This window comes from Haemaphysalis longicornis, unplaced genomic scaffold (assembly GCF_048455015.1).
Source record: "Haemaphysalis longicornis isolate Haplotype H1 unplaced genomic scaffold, Haemaphysalis longicornis Haplotype H1 scaffold_10, whole genome shotgun sequence".
NCBI lineage: Eukaryota > Metazoa > Arthropoda > Arachnida > Ixodida > Ixodidae > Haemaphysalis > Haemaphysalis longicornis.
In genome coordinates this window covers 104262664-104284931 of record NW_027526204.1, presented here as the reverse complement: position 1 = coordinate 104284931, position 22268 = coordinate 104262664, and the positions used below count along the sequence as shown (strand labels likewise).

General features: G+C 46.9%; 1 protein-coding gene across 4 annotated transcripts in view; it reads right to left on the bottom strand.

Moving 5' to 3' along the window:
- Nucleotides 1-1418: 1418 nt before the first annotated feature.
- Ptp99a (Protein tyrosine phosphatase 99A) overlaps nt 1419-22268 on the bottom strand; it is a 232039-nt gene continuing 211189 nt past the window's right edge. For 3 of the 4 annotated variants that reach the window (XM_077690245.1, XM_077690246.1, XM_077690248.1), the window contains exons 11-24: nt 21302-21413; nt 18323-18402; nt 16953-17050; nt 16360-16453; nt 15713-15792; nt 14517-14651; nt 13919-13954; nt 11578-12057; nt 10944-11063; nt 10408-10578; nt 9910-10038; nt 8784-9115; nt 6222-6357; nt 1419-5641 (exon numbers count right to left, since the gene is read on the bottom strand). In XM_077690245.1, coding sequence (XP_077546371.1) covers nt 5477-5641; nt 6222-6357; nt 8784-9115; nt 9910-10038; nt 10408-10578; nt 10944-11063; nt 11578-12057; nt 13919-13954; nt 14517-14651; nt 15713-15792; nt 16360-16453; nt 16953-17050; nt 18323-18402; nt 21302-21413 — 2168 coding nt within the window. In that variant the 3' untranslated portion in view covers nt 1419-5476. The remainder of the gene's footprint in view (nt 5642-6221; nt 6358-8783; nt 9116-9909; nt 10039-10407; nt 10579-10943; nt 11064-11577; nt 12058-13918; nt 13955-14516; nt 14652-15712; nt 15793-16359; nt 16454-16952; nt 17051-18322; nt 18403-21301; nt 21414-22268) is intronic. The other variant, XM_077690247.1, reaches the window with a different exon arrangement.

Here is a 22268-nt window from a genome sequence, read left to right as displayed (position 1 = left end):
GAGTAATTAGTTGGATGAACGTTTATTACTTGGAATCACTTTGCATTTACTTACTTGACTTTAAATTACTTAGAATTATTGCTTTTGGGAAAACAATTTCCCACATCCCTGATTAAAAGTGAGGAGGTGGTCATGATGCTAGCTTTATGTGTGTAGCAATTCTTATATGGTTACGAGTTCAGACGGCCGTGCGGATCACAAATATGAGTGAGGTAGAAAGAATTCACTCCAGCAATTAATAAAGTTTTCTCAAGAAGATGCTGTCACGCACATACGGCAGCTCCCAGCAGGCGTGAGTACCAGGCAGACATGCATCCACAGTGATCCCTTCGAGCAGTTTTGCAGACGCGGAGTGTTTTCCCCCGATTTTGATGCCCATTTCTGAACCAACGTTACTAGAATTTATTCTAGTAACATTGATTCGAACGTCGTAGTTTTATAATTATAAAACTACGTTGTAAATTATAAACCTAATTATAAACCTTCACAACGATATAGCTGTCCATGCAAGGATGTACATGGACATCTGTTTTACCGTGTTACGCGAGCCTGGTTGTACGTGGAGAACCTCGAGCGCAGTGGTTCAAAGCACACCCGCAGTAATTTTTTAAATGTCCCCTTTGCTAGTGTTGAGTGCTTATATAAAGTTTCAAAAATATGGCTTACAAGCAAAGCACAGCTGGCTTGCCTGCAAAGACCACACATCTCACCTTGTGAAGACGTTTTTATCTTGCGGCACGCGAGCATGCAGAAAAAATATTTTAGCGTTCAATATGAACCTCAATACACCCGCTTTAATACCCAGCGCCTGTGGACCCTGAAATACGAAAAAGTATTATTTAGTGAGAGCTAGAAATCTGCATATTGCCACTTATGTTAGCCTGCTGATTATCCTAGAAAACACGAACACTAGAATTGATGTGGCTTTGTATACACTTAGTCCTGTGTTCTTCTTTTCCCCACATCAGGTACTTTGGGGACGCATTTCTAAAATAACAAGTACTGCAGGCGTGTTTGCTGTGATCCGCAATCCAATGCAGTCAGCATGGAGTCGACTGTTCTTGTACTACGCGTGTGGCCACTACAACAAGGATTCCATCCTACCAACCACCACATCCTCATACGATCCCACTTCCTCCATTCCTCATGGGCTACCAAGGCAAGCTGGTAAGTATGCGCAACTTAAGTTTAGATTTTAAAGTGAACCAATGCACAAAGATAGCACACTTGCATTAGAATTGGCAGCATACTATTTATTAAAAATGTTTGCTCAAAATTAATCTACGTGTCGATTTGAAACGCCGAGGTAAACCGAAACGAAGTTAACGCTAGAGATGAAAAGAGTACCCCACTCACCTGAACGCCCATTTATGAGCGGAATGGGCGAGTCCGGCTAGATCAAGAAAGGAGTCATCGCGTTATCCGTATTTGGTCTTTGTTTTATTTTGAGCAGTCAATACGTATCACATATATTGATTTCTTTGTATATAGATTTGTGTAATAGCGTAAAGCAGACAGGGTGCAAAGACTTCTCGGTGAAGAAGCGGAAAATTCCTAATCAATCGAATCTATAAAAGGGAGAATAAATTCGGACAACTCGAAAGGCGGCGCAAAAAAAACAAGAAAGAAAGAAAGGGCGGCGACTTCTTCACTGCACAAATGCAAAACACGAGATAACGATGAACGAAATTCATCGCGTTTCGACGAGGGATGAAACGATAATGACAAGCACAACTCGACATATCTCGGCGGAAACCTATGGTCTTCGTTACGCACACAATGCAGCTATGTTTAAACACACTAATTATAATAATTAACATTCAATATATATATGTACAGGTGAGATATAAGCCAGTCAGTATACAACCGGAGGCCTCACAAAAGAACTCTACACTCGATTCGAGACGAACGATGTTGGTAATAGACGACTGCGGCTTCTGAATTTGTTACAAGCGCGAATTCAACACAATGAAACAATACCAAACACATTTCTCTCATTTGATGTCGCTGTGCGCATTACAAAAGATAAATAACACTTAGATGCTTTCTTCGAGATGACAAGAAACACACAAAAACGGAAGACAACACAAGCAGATGTGTAGAGTGTAGGAAGAATATCTTTTCAAGAATGAAAGCTTCAAACTGATACTTAAAGGTTAGAGATTGTGTGTATAATGGTGATGGACGATTGAAAAACTTTAGGTTTATAAGTTAGTAAGTCAGAAGTGCGAACGCAAGCCAAGAGAAAAAGAAGGGGATAACTTTCGCCAGACATTAGACTGCAGGCCACCGCCAGAATTGGTCCTCTACTCAAATGCGTTATTACTTTCCACAAACCGGCAAGAAAGAAAAATGAAGAGAAACGTTTTCTTGAATGCCTAGGAATGTAAAGATGTTGGCTTGGATGCAGACCATTGTCAATGAAGGTGTGGCCACACACCACCAACATTCTACAAGAAATCGTCAAAGAATGAAGTTGCACGGTCGCTCTTATCTCAAGCCGATTTATCAACAAACTGTTAGGGCAGTATTATTACGTCCAAAGTAAGGACTGGCCGCTAGAAAAATCGCTTCAAGAGAACTCAGCCCGACAGCGTCAAAGGAAACTGTGGAGCGAGTGAGGCCACGCTCAAAAACGAAAGGAAATCCTACAGAATCAAATTACATCGGGGATTCATAGATAGATATATATCTGAACGCTACGTCAACAAACTCGAAGCTCTCATCATGGCCCCCCTCTCTCGGGAGGCAGTTACTTATGTGCTACCAACAGAGTTTATATGCGTATAGTTATATATTGAACAACAACACCTTGGCGTACTGGCTTATTATTTTGGCGCGTGTCCGTTTTTCGGGGGGAAAAACAACGGCATGTCACAAAAACAACACACAACCATCACCCGGGGAAACAACACCTAACATCCTGGCAACGTCACCGCCACGACGCATTTGCGACGTTGCCGATAACGTTGCAACAACGTTTTTGAATGCTGCTTCTGCGGGCTTCGACAGCAACGCCAAGGTGTTTGTTGCCAAGTGTTGGGGGCGCGGCACTCGAAAGTGCTAACTTGCTATGAAAACGTTTTGTTGTTGTTGTTTGTTTGTTTGTTGTTTGTGGGCTGCGTATAAAAATGAGCACGCTTAGAAGTAAGGAGCGGGGCTGTGGAAAAGTTGTTTCTCTTGCTTTTTTTTTGTTTGCTTGCGGACGAAAGCATGTGGAACACGAAGTGCATTCGTATGGGGGGTAAAAAAAAAGAAGCAACATCTGAACAGGAAAAAAAAGCTCTACAAAGACAAAGGATAGAAAGCCCTATTCGAGTATTTTGGCGGCACATTTGAGCCAAGCGAGTGGTGACAATCTTAACGAGTTAGTGAGGGAAGCTACTAAGAAAGTCTGGCAACGAATCGCAGAAACGCACGAACAATTCACGATAACAAAACAGCACAAACATCGGCACCAATGCAAAACTACAGATGTACGAGAGAAATAGATGCAAAAAAGCTAAGAAGCAAAATAAAAAACCACACACACATTGACAGCGCAAAAAATGATGTCAGACTAGAAATCGTTGCTGGGTTCGGAGGGGGGGGCAGCATTGTCGCTAGTAGGCTGGAAAAACTGGGAGTCGGGGGTTGTTGATGTCAAGGCGGCTGTGGTTGATCTCCTTCCATGAGTTGCACGTGCGTTTGCGCAACCCCGCACGCGCCACAGACGCTGCGTCAAGTCGAGCAGCGGCGCGTTCCCCTTTGCGCCCGTCGCACGCGAGACACACTCCCTGCCTTCTCCTTTTCTCCTCCCATCCTTTCCCATTGGCTTCCCATTTGATCGCGTCGTCTTTGTCGTCCCTTCGTCGCCATCCCGACCACTTTGCCCTTCCACACTGTGTCACGATCAGAGGCGCGGAACTCATAAGCACGCTCTTCCATCATAGAGGCCTCCCGACAGTCACTCGCAATACTGTTCATTTACTACGCCTTCGAGAAACGAAGAAATCAAGCCCAGAATTTCCTTCCCGTCATACTCGTTCCCCCTTGTCAGAGGTGCAAAATAAATAAATCGACAATCGTTGTAATCAGAACTCAAAACGACTAAGCAAGGAATAGGAAAAACAAAAACTAAAAAGAAAGCACGAATGGCAGTGCGGTAGTAGTTTTCCTAAAATAAGATGTCGAAAGCCCTGGCTTCTGTCACTGCCGACCAGTTACGGAGGCTCCCGTAATTTTCGTAATGACTGGCGGCAAAAACGCGGCACACATTCCACCTACGCTACGAAACGCTGTGATGCAGACATCTCTGGCAGTGACAGTCTTGTGTGTTTTGCACTCTCCCCAGTGGCGCTAAACCCTCACTAACAAATCGACTCAAACAAACGCGAAATCTCAAACGCAGAATGGCCACTAAAAAGCATTAAAAATAGGAGTGAGAGAGAAGACAACGAAAAACATACTCAAGAACATCTGACTGAACGATCGAAGAGGGGAAAAAAAAATCGGTTGGGAGATGCGGGGTGAGGCGTGACGCGCAATAATGTACAACTTAATGTCAACTATGTTACAGCATTTACAACCTGACGTCAGCACGCACACACGTTCCTCTGCCTAAGAGCTGGGAGAAAGCCGTTTGCTGCGCAAACGAGCCACAGCCGAATCCATTCTGGCTTGCCGTCTCTGCTGCTCGGTGGTTACTCTACTGGTGCCGTGGAGGCCGCCAAAAAAGAACGCAGCAAGAAAAGCAATTCAGCTTTCCTTCCTTTCCGAGTGGCACTTCAACGTTGAAAAGAAGCGGGCTTCTTGGACTTGTATTACTGTTGACACCTCTGGACATATCGCTCTGGCTTGCACTCCAGCCAGCAGCAAGTGGCTTTGTACACTGGCAAGGCGTACAAACCATTACGGGAACTTCAATGCATATCTGCGAAGTTTGAACCAGTGCCTATTCCCTAAGCAACAAAAAGAATTGCTCTAACTCCGTTTGAAACTAACGCTGTAGCTGCCTTCGGTAGGGCGAGATAACTCCGTCCCTTCAAACGTAAACTTGCCGGAGAAAAGCGTGAATGGCGTATTGCTAGTTCAATTTGGCCAGTCTCCTTTCGTTCATCCCCATCTGACACATGGGTTTTCAAAAAGTTCATACCGTGCCATGCATTTTGAAGCATTGGACGAACAGTTCAAATGCATTCACACGTTCGTCACCTAAATTTGACGATATCTGCGTTATCTACGAAGTGCACGGACACGCTTTCACAAATACCTCGCTTTCTCGCCCCCTTGACAACGATAAGACAAGCGGCAACTGATGTGAACGAAACGCAACGGGGCTGCTGGCCAACACATCCGGTAACGGCCGGTCACGCACGGGTGTCCAAAAGCAAAGCGAATGTGCAGCAAACGCCGACGAAGGAAGCGACCGTTCTTCTTTCAGGTTCCTGGGCAGGACGTGTGCTTGGCCTCTCTTTCTCTGTCAGACTCCTCGGCATCAGTCGGGGCTCTCGATCTTTCCGGCGACTTCCTCAATCTTGACCGCATGCCCGTTGCTGGTGAGCTGGCCGTTCGTGGCGTTCGCGTGGATTGGCGCTGCTGCTGGCCCATCACTCACAGCCAGCAGGCTCTCTAGTGCACGGTACAGGAATAGGAAGTCGTCCTGCAAGGAAGAAAGGAAAACGAAAAGGGGAAGCGTCAGAGATGTCTTGAGCCTGCGACAGCCTTTCCACTGTAGCTGAAGCTCTGATTCTTCAATAAAAAAGCAATCTTCACTCTCGTCCTGTCTTCTCCTCCTCCTATTCTTCCCCAACACATGTTGCAGTGGTGCTAACGGTGACCCCTATGGCAAAGCGAGCTTAGTTTCTCATATTTCAGAGGAAGCTACGTGCTCAAAAGGGCTTTCCACTCAACACCAAGCCCCGTGCAAATGCCCAAAGCACAGACACACGCCTAAACAACACTTTAGGTACCCGTGGACATTGCTGTAACATGTTTGTTGATCCCTGTGGGGTCTCATCATTTATGTCAGCCGACAAAGATGCTGCCAACGCCATCTGCGGCTGATAGTAAAAAAATCGATAGCTCGTCTACCGATATTATTGCCAGCTCTTTAATACTGCCGACTAAAAAAGGATATTCACTTCCAACATTAGGTGGACGTCGTCCACTGCGTGGGGCTTCTCCCACAGCCTCCCAACGACCCCTTCCCATACCCATTCCTCGGCCCCTCCCTCCCTCACCTGGGATTTCCATATTCCGGGCCTCCTCATGTGATACAGCTTTGCGTACAGGTACACGTCCACACACTTCTCGCTCTCCAGTTGCTTGTACAGCGCCGACAGGCAGCAGAAAGTGGCTGCCTCCGTGCCGCCACACCTGCAAGAGGGCACACCCCACCAGGAGGGCAGTTTGAAAGAAGGCCTCACTCTTGCTCAGACTCACTCTGCCCACCCCACCCGGACTTATGGCAAAGCGGCGTCAAGGGCTCGTTACGCAACAGCTACAAACAGTAGGACAACCGACTTGCAAAGAATAAGAGCGTGTGACAGGACACCAAAGACAAAAACCACGAAATTTTGACCAGTGCCCCGAAGCAGTGTATCTGAATTGTGGAACAATCTCTATACAGTGGCACCTCGTTAAACTGTACCCGCATCAGCCGTAGTTCCTTTTTATACTTGTACTAGTTCCTTAGCGTAACCAAGTCGGGGATTCGGCTTAAATAAGCCAAATCTCCGACTTGGTTGCGCTTAAACCTAATGCATTCCCAAAACCGTAGTGCCGGTTAGTATGTACTTTCTTCGCGTCCCCGTCAGGTACGGTTAAGGGGGCTCACTGGTCTTAAACCTAAAAACTTTATTTTTGCAGTTATGATGATTAAAATTGAAGGGGGGGGGGGCACATGTAGTTTCTCATTCTGATTGTAGATATCAAATTTGTTTTTGAGTAAAACGATTATATTCAAATTTATTTGGATTTTTATACTCAATTTTTTGACAGCCTTTGTAAAAGAACTGCTGGAGGGATGCAGCTAAACAGGGAACCAGTGAACTGTGCACAAATCAAAGAGTGCAATAAGGCTAACATTATCGTTCTATCTGGTCTGTAGCAGAAGTTATGACCATTTGAAAATTGGGCTTGAAAGGTGGCAACCAGAAAAACCGGTTTTGCCTTCCAGGCCCAAACTTCAAATGGTTGTAACTTCTGCTACAGACCAGATAGAATGATAATGTTAGTCTTATTGCACTCTTTGATTTGTGCACAGTTCACTGGTTCCCTGTTTAGCTGCATCCCTCCAGCAGTTTTTTTACAAAGGCTGTCAAAAAATTGAGTATAAAAATCCAAATAAATTTGAATATAATCGTTTTACTCAAAAACAAATTTGATATCTACAATCAGAATGAGAAACTACATGTGCCCCCCCCCCCAATTTTAATCATCATAACTGCAAAAATAAAGTTTTTGATAAAAGACCCAGGTGCCCCCTTAAACGAGGTTTCAGTGTACTTGTCTCTCCATCGACAACTGACCCCAGTTGTGCTGTTTAAGGACAAAGGGCATGTTTGTACACTCAGGAGGAGAGGTACACGCAGGACACATATGAACACAAGACACAGGACATGCAGGGCACATATGAACACACATAAAAAGCACTCGTAACAGTCACATTTCAGCGCCCATCTTCAGTAAACACAAGAGCAAGTGGAACAAACTACAATGTTCGCACGTGCGCACATGTTCCGGTTATTTCACACGACCGCTCCGCCAAGCTACAGTTCACCAGTGCATCTTGAACAGAATCCTTCAATGCATCTGGGCAACTATGCACCAGGCCATGTGGCAAACAGCGTCCAATATTTTTTCTCTTTTTTTTACCCGGGGAAAAATTTGATCAGATTTCCCCTCAAAGCGCAAACCACTTCGCTGTCAAGTGCAGGAAAGGCCACAGTCGTTCAAGGGAGCAATTGCCAAACAACTGTTACTCTACAAAACCACCGAAATCCCGTCCTCAGACAAGTCACTGCCACACGAGTTGAAAAAACAACACAGAAAAAAATGTCCGCGCATCTGCTTCTTTCGTTGCAAATGTCGACAAAAGACTATAGTCGACTGGCGCCCCTGCCAAGTAAATGCCTCTCTTATCAATTCCCACTCACCACTAATGCTGTTCCTCTCCCTTCTCGTTCCTCCCAAGATAACACGCTATAGGTTTGCTCAAGTCAATTTAAATTTACTGCGTTCCCCCGCTCGAGGCCAGGTGCCGCGATGCCAGCGCTGCCGTGCGGCGGACACGCGCGTGATTGAGGCACCCTACTACGTTAATAGAACCACATTGCCCTACTCCACGAGCATTCCCAACGGAACGTGGAACCTATCTAGTGGAACTTTTCTTTGCTGTTGCCGTTTGATTTCATAAATGCCGCTAGGAGCTACAGTAGCACGGGCAACAGCACGCGACGGTTTTCTGCAGTTGAAGTAGCATTTCATTTGCTATCACAAAAACCAAGCATTTATAAATTTTTTTAACAAAGGAACAATTTTTTAACAAAGGAACACTGCAAATACCACTTATGTGTTGATTTTCTGCCTCATATTTGCGTAATCTTGTTTTTGTTCAACAATGTTGACAAGTATGAACATTGACACCAGACTCAGACATTTAGATTTGGCTATGACCATTGTGCAGCTTCTGCGTCCCTTTGGCCGGCTGGCTGACTCGAGTCACAGACATTCAGAGAGACTGAAATTTCTGCGTTTAAGTAGCCCAAGAAAGACTGTCGTCTTTAAAACAACTTGCACACCTGTCGACAACGACGACGGGGCCGTTGGAGTCCTCAGCGTGTCGCGCGGCCACGGTGCGGACGAGATCGAAGAGGGTGGCCATGGGGGTGCATGCCTGGGGCCAGCCCGGGCACTGGATCAACCGGCAGGACAGCTCGTAGTCGTCTTGCGTCGACTGCAAGATGAAGTCCCGGCTCGACAGCCCCGGCCCTCCGGCGGCCGAAGCCGGCTTCTCATCGGCCGGCGCCGTGTCAGTCGAGGCGGTGGTGGCCGTCTCATCGGCCGTCGGTCGCACCTTGAAGCTCCCGTAGTCCTGCTCCTCGTCCGAGTCGGGCCAGAACTGGGGGTACTCCTGGAGGAGGCAGTTCCACAGGGGGGAGTTTGGAACGCACCAAGGTTAATGACACGTAACGATGGTACAATCATCATCATCATGTTTGCATTCACTGCAGCATGAAGCGTTTATGAGTTTTGAACGCATCATAGCTAACAGTATAGCTGGCATCAGAGAAGAATGCCTCTATTGCGACAAATTAAAAGAAATTAAAACATGTGCATTCCTGCACTGCTTGTTAAAACCAAACACAACGATCCTTGGTTTTATCGTGACAAGTTAAGCTCTGCTTAAACTAGAAAAAAGCGCAAGGCTTCGTGAACGAATGCAGTTGACGACTAGCTGCAGTAAAAAAAAAAAGCTCTATGACTGCAGTAAAAAAAAAAAAAAAAGTGCACAAAGGATCTGGGTGTGGTGATGGTTAGATGATGATGATGATGAGCCTCGCCGTTTGTTTGGTGGCAGAAAGTTTGCACACGTTATTTCAGCTGAGGCATACTGACACGCAAAATACCATCTTATATACCACAACAAGAGAGAATGTGGCCTCTAGGCCCCAACTATTATTACGTGAGAGAACAATCGCATGCCGCTTTATGTTGCATGCACAATCTGATAATTTTTTGGTTCCACTACCATTTTGCAAACCCATTCAGCGCAGTTATCTCGCACGGGCAAGAAAAAGACCGGGTTGCGGTGCTGCTTTCTAAAAAAGAACAATCCATATTATTGCGCCCCTGAAGTAATAAAAAAGGGAGAAAGAAAGAACAGGCAAGGGGAGAGAAACTGAAAATGGAAGGGTGCCAACCAACCTTTTCGTCGACAACCGAGAGGACGACCACCGTCTGCGAGTTATGGTCCCAGACCATCTGCCAAAAGTCGGCCATGGTCGCCATCAATGGGTGCTGGGTGACAATGTACTCCCGCAACCTATTGTAACCCTGCCAGGTAGAAAAGGGAAAATCAATTTTAAAACATCGCATCGGGTACTCGATCGATGATGGCGCTAGTGGTCAACTCATTCACACGTTCACTTTAACGGCAGCAAGACCTAACTCAACTATGTCTTGAAACCCACTGCCTCATTGCACTGTAGAAAACGGAATCACAAATTTGTTCTCCCTTTCTGAAGTCCCCATAAAACTGAGTTAGAGGTGAACGTTTCTACAATAGACTTGCAAATTACATATTGCGATGGAGAAGCTTTAGCGGAAAGTTTTATACTTGGGAAATAAGAAGGGGTGCCGCGGCTGTAGGAGCCACGACACTGACAAGACACCCTGAACTAAAGGGAGGGAGGAGAGGCGTACTTGTAGGAAAGTGGCATTGATGTAGTCCGAGCCATCTGTGCCCGGCTTGGAGGTGATGTGCACCCTGTGCGACTCGATGGGGATCAAGTTTAGTGACCGGTTCTTGGCCTTGTTGCAGGGCTTCACAGCTGACACCACATTGAAGTCTTTCGCCTTGAACACCGTCACCAGCTGCGAGGACAGACAGGTGGCAAGGGCACCCTTTCTGTTCAGAGTGCCCAAACACTTTGCGGAGTTGCGGAACAAAAAACCTCGCAACCTCGTTCGGCCACCTGGATACACCACATCTGGCATATAGAAATGTAGTACTACACTCAACATAGTGAATACATTGAGGTCAGTTAGGTAGACAGCAAAGCACATACAAGAATCACAAGTGGCCAGAAATGCTTGCACTAGTGTAGACATCGACAATTCTGCTGCTCATGCGGGTACGAGCACTGGTTTACGTACAGCATGCACTTCAAAGTAGTCATAACTGATCCAGTATTGGGAACCCTCATCCCAAGCCGAAGCCGCATCCAAAGCCTCCGCACCTTGAACTGTTTCTCCAGGAGGGACCAGGACTTGTCGCCCCCTCCACCTCCTCCTCCTGAGTTTCCCACCTGCGCTGTCTGCAAGCTCTGCACGTAGCGCGACAGCTGTGAGGCCCCAACCTGCATAAAAAGCGTGGGGCACAGTTCAGTGCCTTTGGGCACACCATCCTATGCACTTTTCTTTTCAGCGAGAGAGTGTCACATCGTACCGTTGATCATACCTTAATTGGGTGCACTGCAAGCACTTCTTTTTTAGGTGGGACAATTTCACCAGTGCATTGTTTTTTTTATAGAGCATTTAGGAGAGTTGAGAGCCTGTGGGCATGCCCCATGCACTTTTCTTTTCAGCAAGAGAGTTTCACCTGGTGCATTGATTTGAGGCAGAGGTCAGAGCATTTGGGCACACGACCCCACACACTTTTTTTTTTGCCCAAAACAGTCTCGCCTTGTGCATTGATTTTTTAAAGCAGCGTCGGGGATGGTTCAGAGCCTTTAGGCACACCCCTGCACTGGACACTTTTCTTTTCGGCAAGAGTCCCAGACCTCATGCACCGATTGTTCAACCTCGTGCATTGGAAGAGCACGGGGCAGAGGTCCGAGCCCTGGGGAACGCCTTTTCTCTTCCGGTCCTCACCTCGGTGTCTCCACTCTCGATGGCCTCGAGCAGGGCGTCGTGGATGAAGACGTACTGCTCCTCGGTCTGGACGAGGTAGTTTCGCTGCTGGCGGATGTGCCGCAGGAAGCCGTACGCGTTGACGCTCTGCCGGTGCCGCATCTGCTTGAGCATGGCATCCAGAACGATGTAGGTGCCCGTCCTTCCTACACCAGCACTGCAGTGCACGATCATGGGCCCCGCAGTGGGAGGGTTGGCGGCAGAAGACTTGGCCACAAAGCTGAGGACTGGCAGAGGATGGTCTGGTACCCCATGGTCTGGCCAGTTGGTGTAGTGGTACTGGAGCACGGTGCGCTCGCTCTTCTTGGGCTTGGCCCGCACGTTCTTCACGGCAAAGGTGCGCACCGTGTACGTCGCCATGGCGACCTCCTGGACCAGCTTCACTTGGATTATGCCATAGGTCTCAGTACCTTCCTTTGGCCAGTACATATCACACTTACGCTGCACGGTAATAAGGGGGGAGGGGGAAGAAGAGGAAGCAGTGTTATAATTATAAGAGGCTGGTGGTGGTCCTTTCCACGGAACGTTCTGTACACTGGAAATGACGTGAGCGTGGTTGCTAAACAAACAAACAAACAAACGTGCACTCAGCAGTGAAGAAAGCTAGCGAATGAGCAACCGCAGTAGGCAGCACAAAAATGTCGCCAGCCTTCCTACACGACCAATAAAAAAGCACGGCGGCTCCAGATAGCAGCAGCCACTTTAAATGAAACCAATAATGCAATAAGTAAGAGAAAACAACCTTTAATACCGTATTCACTCGCTTAATGAACCCCTCCCCACTTTCCTTCTTGTAAATTTACTTTTTTTGTCACTTTGAATAAAAAATGCAGCGGGAATATGTTTTTATATCAGCATGGTTGCTGATGCCGTAGACGATTACAGTAACTTGATAGCATGCTACAGTATGTGCAGAAATGCTAAAAACGCATTCCTCCAAAGACGTGAACGCGAATGCCGTGGCTCACAATTTAAAAATTGCGTACTTGCGGAGCGCCACCTGCTGAATGCAAAACAAATTTTGCGCCACAAAGATGTTTTAGTGCGCGAACAAAGCACCAAACGTACTTCGCACTCCTTCCCTGCCCTTTGCTGTTCAGGCTGGTTCCGGCGGCCTGCGAACAAAGCACTAAACGTACTCCGCACTCCTCTGCTCTTGCTGTTCCACAACTTTGCCATTACGCTTCGTGGTTTTGTTGTTCAGCTGTGTTCTGATCTTTCTCATGGTGCGTGCCGTACGATGGGCCAGTACATGAGCTACACAGCCGGTTTTGAACTGAAGGTGGTGGAGCATGTGTTGATGCACATGAAACGGTGCGGCTGGGTAGCAGTGTGTGTACACTACGGGCGAAAACTAGAGGTTTTTGGGCGGTGAACAAGGATTGCCGTGTGCTTCGTGGGCCCAAAGAAGGGAAGTTTCCGGGTGTAGGAAAAGAAGTTTTAGAGTGCCACGGCACAGAAGACGGTGCGCTGTGGGCCGACAACAAATGTGAAGCCGCAAGCGACTTCAGTGAGGACAGCTCTATGGCGAGTAGGGGGCCACCAGAATGTTGAGAATAAAAAAGAAACCTGATTACTTAATTACCTACGTGTTTTTAAAAAAATGGTAAAGCTTTGACAGCGCTTCTCTTAGCAACCTTATTGAATGAAACTTCAGATTTTAAAAACCTGTTGCAATATTTTCCCGCGTAGTGAACCCTCCCCCCAAATTCATGCCTAATGTTCTGGAAAAAAAGTGGGTTCATTACGCGAGTAAACACGGTAAATATCCCTAACTGACCAGGAATGGGAAGTCCTGCGACTAGTTTTCCTTTCTTTTCCAAAAGCAAGGAAAGCACTGCTTTCTAACCCGTCAGTGGGTCGAGCAATGAGAACTTCATTTTTAAGAGCTGCAAACACTGTCAACATTCCTCTTACCACGTGAATAGATTACAGCACCAAGGAAAAAAAGTATAACAGTCCACTACTACTACTGCTCAAAAACAACTGAAAGGTGTAAGTTGCAACAGCGGGTCAGATCTGCAACCCAATACTAGTAGTGTTACGAACAACAGTTATGACTCACACACACACCAACAGAGCTAATACCGGCGGTCACAACACTCGCAGCACATCGAAAGGAGATGCTTGTCACAGAAACGCATGGAGTGGTCAGGGCAGGACACCTTAGACCTGGTTAGTGTCTACCACTCTGTTATTTGGTGAGCGATAGCTGTTGAAAAGAGTAGAAGACAGTAGGCATGTGAGGTAAGTAGCGTAGCGCACACCACATTCCCATGCCACCACACGTGTGTATACTCACAAGGTCATCCAGCTCGGCCGATACACTACGTGCGCGCTGTGGGACAGTATTCCCCGACCGAAAGAAAAAAACAGGAGAGAAGAGACAACAGCCATGAGGCGAAAAGAAAGGAAAAAAGGACAGAAGGAACGAACGCAGAGAGAGGAGACACGAACCAAAGGGGAGGTGCAGAGGAGACCCAAGTCATGTGACCAGCTATCCCCAACATTGGTACAAGTCTTTGTTTCTTAAAATACGAGAGTTCACCGCACTGAAGTTAGTTTCCATTTACCGGACGAGCCAATACACGAGGTACAAGATGAGCCTCACTGGAGTAGCACTCGAAATATTTCCACCAACCTGATTTTTTTTTTTTCAGCACGAAATGTCACCAACATCAGCACCTTTTTCACTCGCTGCGACTAAAAGAATATGGCTGCTGTGAATGCATTTAATCACCGAGCAGTTGCAGGGATCGCAAATGCAGCTGCTATCAGCTTGGGCATCAACCAAACTACAGCGTTTAGACCAGGAGCCTAGAGAACAGCCGCAGTGTCGTCGTGGAGAGAAGACGACCACATAGGAGAAGAGGGAGAGAGAGGAGGAGGAGGAGACTCACCCTTCCTCTTTCTACCAGGTTGGTTATCATGATGATGATGCAGACCCTCTGCTCCCAGATCATGCGCCAATAGTCGTCAAACGTCGAGGGCAGGGGGCCCTGGGTGCCAATGTAGGCCCTAGGCTTGTTGTAACCCTGCACCGTTGTTTGCGTTCAGAGAGAGAAAACGGAAAGGGGTCCGTTACGGTACGGTTAACATTGCACCGATGTGGCACCAAGTGAGCACATCTGTCATCAATCACCCCAGCAAAACAACAGGTTCAAAGCCACATGTCAGTGAGCCTTCAGGATACAGAAAAGCTTCCTTCTTCATGTGGTGAGAAGTTAAGCTTGGTGTCACTAGAAAAGATACAGATATCAGTGCTGCCCGATTGCCACTTCTGCGGCCTCACCGCTAACTTTGACGAGGTCATTTGTAAACAATACTGCAGAACACCCAGCAACACGACATTTTCGGACACGCTTTTGCAGCTGAAATGCTGAGAAGCGTGTTATCTTTGATTCACGTTCAGATCGGTGCCAGTCGCGCGCAGCCACAGAGCAGGGAGGACAAGCTGAGACTACCGCAGTTGACCAACAAAAAACGCATAAACAACAAAATGGCGGTGCCCATAAACCGTCGCAATGTAAAGTCGCAATGTAAACAAATGTAACGTGATGCGAACTGACCAATGATCATGGTGGCGGCACGGAACAATAGGAGAAAAGAGTGCCGATACTCTGTAACCTTACCTAGTGTTTGTAATATTGTCAAATGGTGATATGTCTATTATAAGGATATTAAAGTTTGTTATTATAAGGATATTAAAGTGCAAAAACTTTTAAGTTTTCATATTATCAAGTAAAGTACGCAGCTATATCGCAGCAGAACCCACTCTGGCAAAATTTTTGTCACCAAGCTGTCTGGAACTGACACATATTTGTAATAAACAGCCCATCATAAGCTCCACTCAAATGCCCGACCATGGTTAGGGGCATTTGACAAACTGGCATTTGAACTAGTTAGGAAACAAAAGACAGCATGCTCCCGATATATTTGTGACCACCAATGACATAAAAAGGGATGCCTCACTCATGGCACGTCATAGTTCTTACGGCATTACACATCGACGCTCCTAATCAAGGTTTGATCAACGCGATTCCTTCACACTGCGCCAATCAAGAAATACACACCATAGTGCCTCACAGATACTCACATCGATGTAGTTAGCGTTGATGTAATCAGCAGATTTCTTCTGGCCAGGGGTAGGCTTAAGTATCACCCGTGTGTGGTCATCTGCAACGATTGGGAACAGAAAACAGCACACCACTCTGAGTACAACACACACTCAGGCTGCATACTGTCTGTTGAAATCAAGTAGCACTCGTAATTCACTCTACAAAAAAAGTATTTGGTCAATAAATGCCGGCTACAAGGTACAAAAAGTATGATGCTGAGAATGGTAATTGATTGATTGATCGTGGGGTTTAATGGGCCGATGCTACACAGGCGATCAGGCGCGCCTAAGTTGAGGGCTCCGGATTAATTTCGACCACCTGGGGATCTTTAATGTGTGCTGAAATCTCGAACACATGGGCGTTTTCGCTTTTCGCCTCGGCCGCCACAGCCGGGAATCAAACCCGCGTCTTATGCCGAGAATGCAAGATGACAAAATGTGTAACTATGATTTTTAAGGGAGAAAAGTTTATAAACATCGGCTTATATAAGTTTATAAACTGTATTAGGCAGTGAGATTAGTGGCTTTTATTCCATTGCTTTTAGTACGAGGGACCCTTCGTTAAATACCCTCGTATGAACAGGTTAACCTATCAGCAGCAAGCTAGGCCTTTGAGTGAGACTCACAAGCCACGATGTTCACATATCGGTTCTTCCCCTTGTTCTCCGCCATCTGTGAATAGTCTGAGGACAAATCCAAATCCGTAGCCTGCTGGAGAGACTGGAAAAAGGAGACGAAACAAGCACCATGCCACTCATTAAACTCACAAAACCGACCTTCTCGCGAGCGACACTAAACGCAGTGCAACGACAACGGCAATTCCGAACACCCCATGGGACAAACAGCGTAAAAGGAGTTGAAAGGACTGAAAGGACTGAAGGAGTAAAAGGACTGAAGTTCCAAACCTTGCTTTTAATGCACAGATGCGCAAGTAGTATTGTGCAGTGCGGGTCGGCATAGTTAAGCACACACGATGAGCCAAGGCTGTTGTTAATCCGTTCAGTGCTAGAACCACTACATTGGTGGTGTTCCGCAAGGAATGATTGTGTCACTCAGCTCCGCACTTTCAGGAAGAAATGAACAAAGTTTGGGATGTTTGGCTAGTTTGGGATGCAGATGTTCATGCAAACGTTACACATCTTCAGTGCAAATTTTACACATCTTCCGGCAAGCAGCCATCCCAGCGTTTAAAAAAAAGCGCCCAAAGGCGGTCCCTCACCTCGTACTCCCTCGAGAACCCGATATCTCCATCGGCATGAAGGTCGGCCACGTGTTTCGCCCACTGGCTCACGTGCACAGAAGCATACTCCGAGTCATCTGCAACGTGAAAGAAGAGTGAGAGAGAGCTCGTGGCGCGTTGGGCTGCACTCGTCCTATCACACTTGCCCGCCGTCGGGAACAACACATTTCACACTTTTCTCTCTAATCCTTTCCTGCCTGAAGTGATGCTCCAACAGTGAGTGCAGTGACTTCTCTTCAAAGGTGGGGCTAAATCGAGAGAAATCTGACTTCAACAAACACTTGGAAGAAATTGGGCACCGCAAACCATCTCAGGGCGTAAATAGCTTGACTCTGAGTGCAAAGGAGTAGACACGATTGACACTATTATGTCAGAGCCAGATCTAGAGTGAATGCCCATTGGGGGGCAGATTAGTGTGGTAGTTACCACGAAGCGTAGCAAGAGAGGGGTATCTCCGCTCGGAACTGCTATTTTGAGGGGCACTTGGGGAGTCCACCCCACAGGTACTCCACCCCACCCCACAAGTGGGGTGGAGTGCCTGTGGGGTGCAAGCACCCCACAGGCAGCACTTGCATGACTTTACAAAAATGTTAATACCCAGCTACACTGAGCAATGATCTAGTTGTAAAGTGCAGTAGTGGTTAAAACCGGTGGTGGTCAGTACTACAACCCACATCTGTCGGAAGAACTTTGCTGTTTCAGGTAGTTATAGTTGAAATGGAGGTCACGGTGGCACGTGAATGAGTTCGGAAGAATCTAATCACATCTGCCACTTAAACATACACCTAGGGAGGCAGGTGCCAGTAAGAGCCCTAGTCAGACTTGTCGCAAGTATGACGCCACCGTCGTTCCTAAGTACTAGCTGGGAAACATAATAGACAAATCCAGCTGAGATCAAGTTTCTTGCAGCTAGGCCTTCTTTCCTTAGGCTAGCAGAAATCAGCCAAGTCCGGCCCAGTTAAAGCCAGACTAAACTGTGGCAGGATTCAGTGCTCCGACGAGGTGCATCTTTGCACAAACTGGGGTCACCAGCCACACAGAATAGGAAACAGCAACCACGAATTAGCTCAAAAAAAATAATAATAATAAAATAAAATAACGCACAGGGCCAGAAGAAAATTTTCGCCTGAGATGGTTCACCCGAAACAGTACTTTACAAACCAAGACTTTATATTAGTCTAACAACCAAGGTCCAAGAACTTTCGGGACAGTTCTCCGGCAGAAATCCGCACCGAAGTTTGGCAAGACAACTTCACAGCAGGTGCAGCCATAAAAAAATCAATGGAAAGCAAGTGTGGGACAAAAAGTAAAAAAATAAAAAAGAAGGCAGTTTGAGCAGCACCACTCACCAAAGGTTTCAGAAAGTTGCGGCGAAGCTCTGTTTCCTGGAGGGTCGTCCAAGTAATAGTAAGCGGCCTGAAAATACTTCCTGCAACGACAGGGGTGACGGCACGTCAGCTACGAAAACCCAAGCACGACAGCAATCAAACAGGCCTTCAGTAATGAATACAGTTAACAACAACTCCCCGCAATAATTCTTGACTACAGAACCTTTCAAAACATCAGCTGCTTTTAACTTGAAATATTTTAGCTTCGTGCAAGCCTCGGTACAGCAGTGAAATAAAGTTTCTCAAAACAATATCACAAAAAAATAAAATGCCTCAGGTGTCACCCTTTCACTGAACCATAGAGCCATTATTGTCACACTGACTCACACTAATGAGATGTTATCGTAACCCAGACGGCCTTTCTCTCAATAAAAAATAACCACAACAGCCCCCCATTCCTTGGTTACCCCACAGGATCCCACCAGCTGCATACGAAGATTGCTAATTGCTAACCGTTCAGCAATTGTAAAGGGCAATAAACAACAACAACAACAACAAAAAAGAATAACGGTAGAGGCTGATTGCCCATAAAAGGGAGCAGTCCGTATAGATAACGTAAAAAGAATAGCCCAACATCAAATCTCTTTAACACGCCTGATGTTTGCCGTAGTGAGCAAAATTAAAATCACCTCGTTCACGCAACATTCACCGGTGACAGGGACCCACCCAGCACAGAAAACGAACTGTGCTAACCATTCAGCAAACAAGTTTTCAATCACACGAAAAACACCGGGAGCTACTGCTTTCCTTTCAACTTCATTACATTTGCAACGACGTCCGTTTGGCATTTTCAAGCGAGTTTCCTCAAACAATTTACGGAATCAAAACTGCAACGACTTCCTCCCCACCATGAGTGGCATCCCAAAAGCGAAGGGTGGAGCATAGGACCTCAGGAGCCTCGGCAAGTCGGCGACGTAAGCCTTGCAAAACAAACACATGTGCACTGCAAGTCGAAACAGCACTACGTCGTGGAACACCCAGCGTTTTGCAACTGTTCCAGCGCGTGCCTGTTTCCTTTCCAGGGCTAACCGATCCTCCCAGCGCCGCTTATCTCGGTGGCCCTTCACCTTATCGATATCGCGAAAAAAAAAAAAAAAAGTGTACGCACGAGCCTTGGCAGAAAGACGCTCCTACTGTAACGCACAAAGATAAGGCGACCACGGAGCGTGATCTCAAAATGGAAAGGGGCAGCGCCAGAAGTACGCTGGGGAGATAAACCGCGGCTATCGTAAAGGACGATAAAGAAACAAACAAAAAGAGAATAAAGGTAGAAGCTGTTTGCCCATAAAAGGGCGCAGTCCGTATAGATAACGAAAAAAGAAGAGACCGACGTCAGATCTCTTTAGTCACGCCTGATGTTTGCAGTGGTGAACAATGTTTTTAGACTATCCTCAGAGTTGCAACAGGCGATGCAAATGGCAAGCGCTGCCTTTATCATCAGCAGAAGTGGATGAGTCCTATCATTTGCTTTGCAATGTGCTTTCAGGAGAGAGCGCACAATCAGTCGTGAAGTGCCGACGTTTCAGACGGCTTGGCGTCATACCCACTTCCGTGCAACAATTATTTCAGACCCTACAAAGTTTTAAAATGCCAGGCTGCTGGGCTTGCAGCCTCAAGGCAAGTCACAGAAATTCAATACCACGCCAAGGAGCGGATTCACAATTGTTGCGGAATCACCATTTCAGCGGATTACGCAAAGCCGGAAATGCCATGCAGTAGCGTAGCCCATCTTTCTATCTGACACAACATTTATCGTGAGTGGTGAATGCACCGCAGAGAAAGATTCGACAGGGCTACGTGCGAAGAACTACCTCTTGAAATGAAACCCCTGTTGATGCACTCGTGCATAATGTTCGGGAACACCCGATAATGCCAACATGAAACCACATGTGTATTATATAGCCTTCATTTTTAGGGCTACAACTGGTCTGTAAAGTCCCAATGTATCATAGTTAAACAAGGGGATTTGTACATACAAGCGATACCTGCAGCTACGAAACACATTGTACCGAAGGGCTACAGATTAATCGCGGCCACCATGACCTCATTAACGCGAACAGATCTAAACGTGCGCACAAAAACAGCCGAAATGGGATTCACGAAAGCATCACCATCATCATCAGCCTATCTACACCCACTGCAGGGCAAAGGCCTCTCCCATTAATCTTTAATCACCCCGGTCCAGTGCTAACTGCGACCAATTTATCCCCGCAAACTTCTTGATCTCATCTGCCCATCTAACTTTCTGCCGCCCTCTGCCACACTTGCCTTCTTTAGGGATCCACTCTGTTACCCTTAATGACCAACGGTTATCTTGTCTTCGCATTACATGACCTGCCCACACCCATTTATTATTCTTAATTTCTACTAATATGACCTTAACACGTGTTTGTTCCCTGACCCACTCCACCCTCTTCTTGTTCCTCAAAATACACCTATCATCTTCCGTCCCATTGCTCGCCGAGTCGTCCTCAATTTAAGTTGAACCCTCTTAGTGGGCTTCCAAGTTTCTGCCCCGTAGGTGAGTACCGGCAAGATGCAGCTGTCGCACACTTTCTTCTTCAGGGACAATGGTAGGCTGCCATTCATTATCTGAGAATGCCTGCACGAAAGCTTAGCTTGTCAGAAATTGACGAAAGGTCCACTTGTGTGGATACAGCACAATTTCTTCCCGAGACTCTCTCTCCAATCATCTCAAATAAACCTATATATCTACCCAGTTCACGATTTCAAAAAAAAAAAAAAAATTCAGAAGCACCAACCGGAACTTGAGAGAGAGAGAGAGAGAGAGAGAGAGAGAGAGAGAGAGAGAGAGAGAGAGAGAGAGAGAGAGAGAGAGAGAGAGAGAGAGAGAGAGAGAGAGAGAGAGAGAGAGAGAGAGAGAGAGAGAGAGAGAGAGAGAGAGAGAGAGAGAGAGAGAGAGAGAGAGAGCATACTCACTTCCACAAAACGAAGGAAATGATGGCCAGAAACAGCGCAAATGAGACGCACACCACACCGGCCACCACGGCAGCACTCAGGCTGGGATCGGAATAGGCACCGTCGTTGAACGCTGCAAGGAATCATCCCCCCGCAGGGCGGTGCGTTAGACAAGGCAAAGATACCCAAGAACAAGGGAGAAATAATGGGACGGGGGGGGGGGGGGGGGGGAAAAAAAGAGAGAGGCACTGGCCTTGGCTGGCATTCACTGCAGCACATTACAGCAAGGCCCGCCAAAAACGGATCAGCGCTTCCCAGCATGCTTTGCTCGCAATGTCCATTCACAACGTCATGCTAGGGCCGGGGGTTTTGCTTAGCACGGTGACTGGCATTCGATGGGATGCTCAGCCAAGCAGGGTTCAAGGGATTGGCATTAGTCGTAGATCAACGCTTGGAGGTTGAAAATTTGACCTACCTGCAAGATGCAGTAGTGTAGGCTGCTATGATACAGTTTAGATAACGCGAAAAAGGGAAGGAAGGATTTCAAACTACGGAGCGAAAAGGTTCGTCTGCCTGAAAAACAACGACCTATCCTTGTACTATGTCTCACACAAGCAGCACGCTTTGTGGCTACGGAGCAAGAATATATATAGTAGGCAAAACGGCCCACTGCGGCAAGTGCGGCCAACCAACCAGATGATGTTGCAATGAAGAGCAATGCGGATAGAGAGAGGGAATACATTTCTTAAGCGTCTAAAGTGGGTCGTGTGGCTTGTTGGAAGTGGTTCCTTGTTCACTGGAACCGCTCGTGACGTCATGGCCGCCTGCGCCCTGTCGACCAGCGCAAGCTGGGTCACTAGTGAAACCTAGACATCAACATCTCCCACTGCTCTCTAAAAGAGGGGGTGGGACTTGGTACCAGTTCAGAGCAGCACTTAAAAGAGAAGTTGAGAGTTTTCCAAAGCAAACGACGTGTCCGCCTTGCACC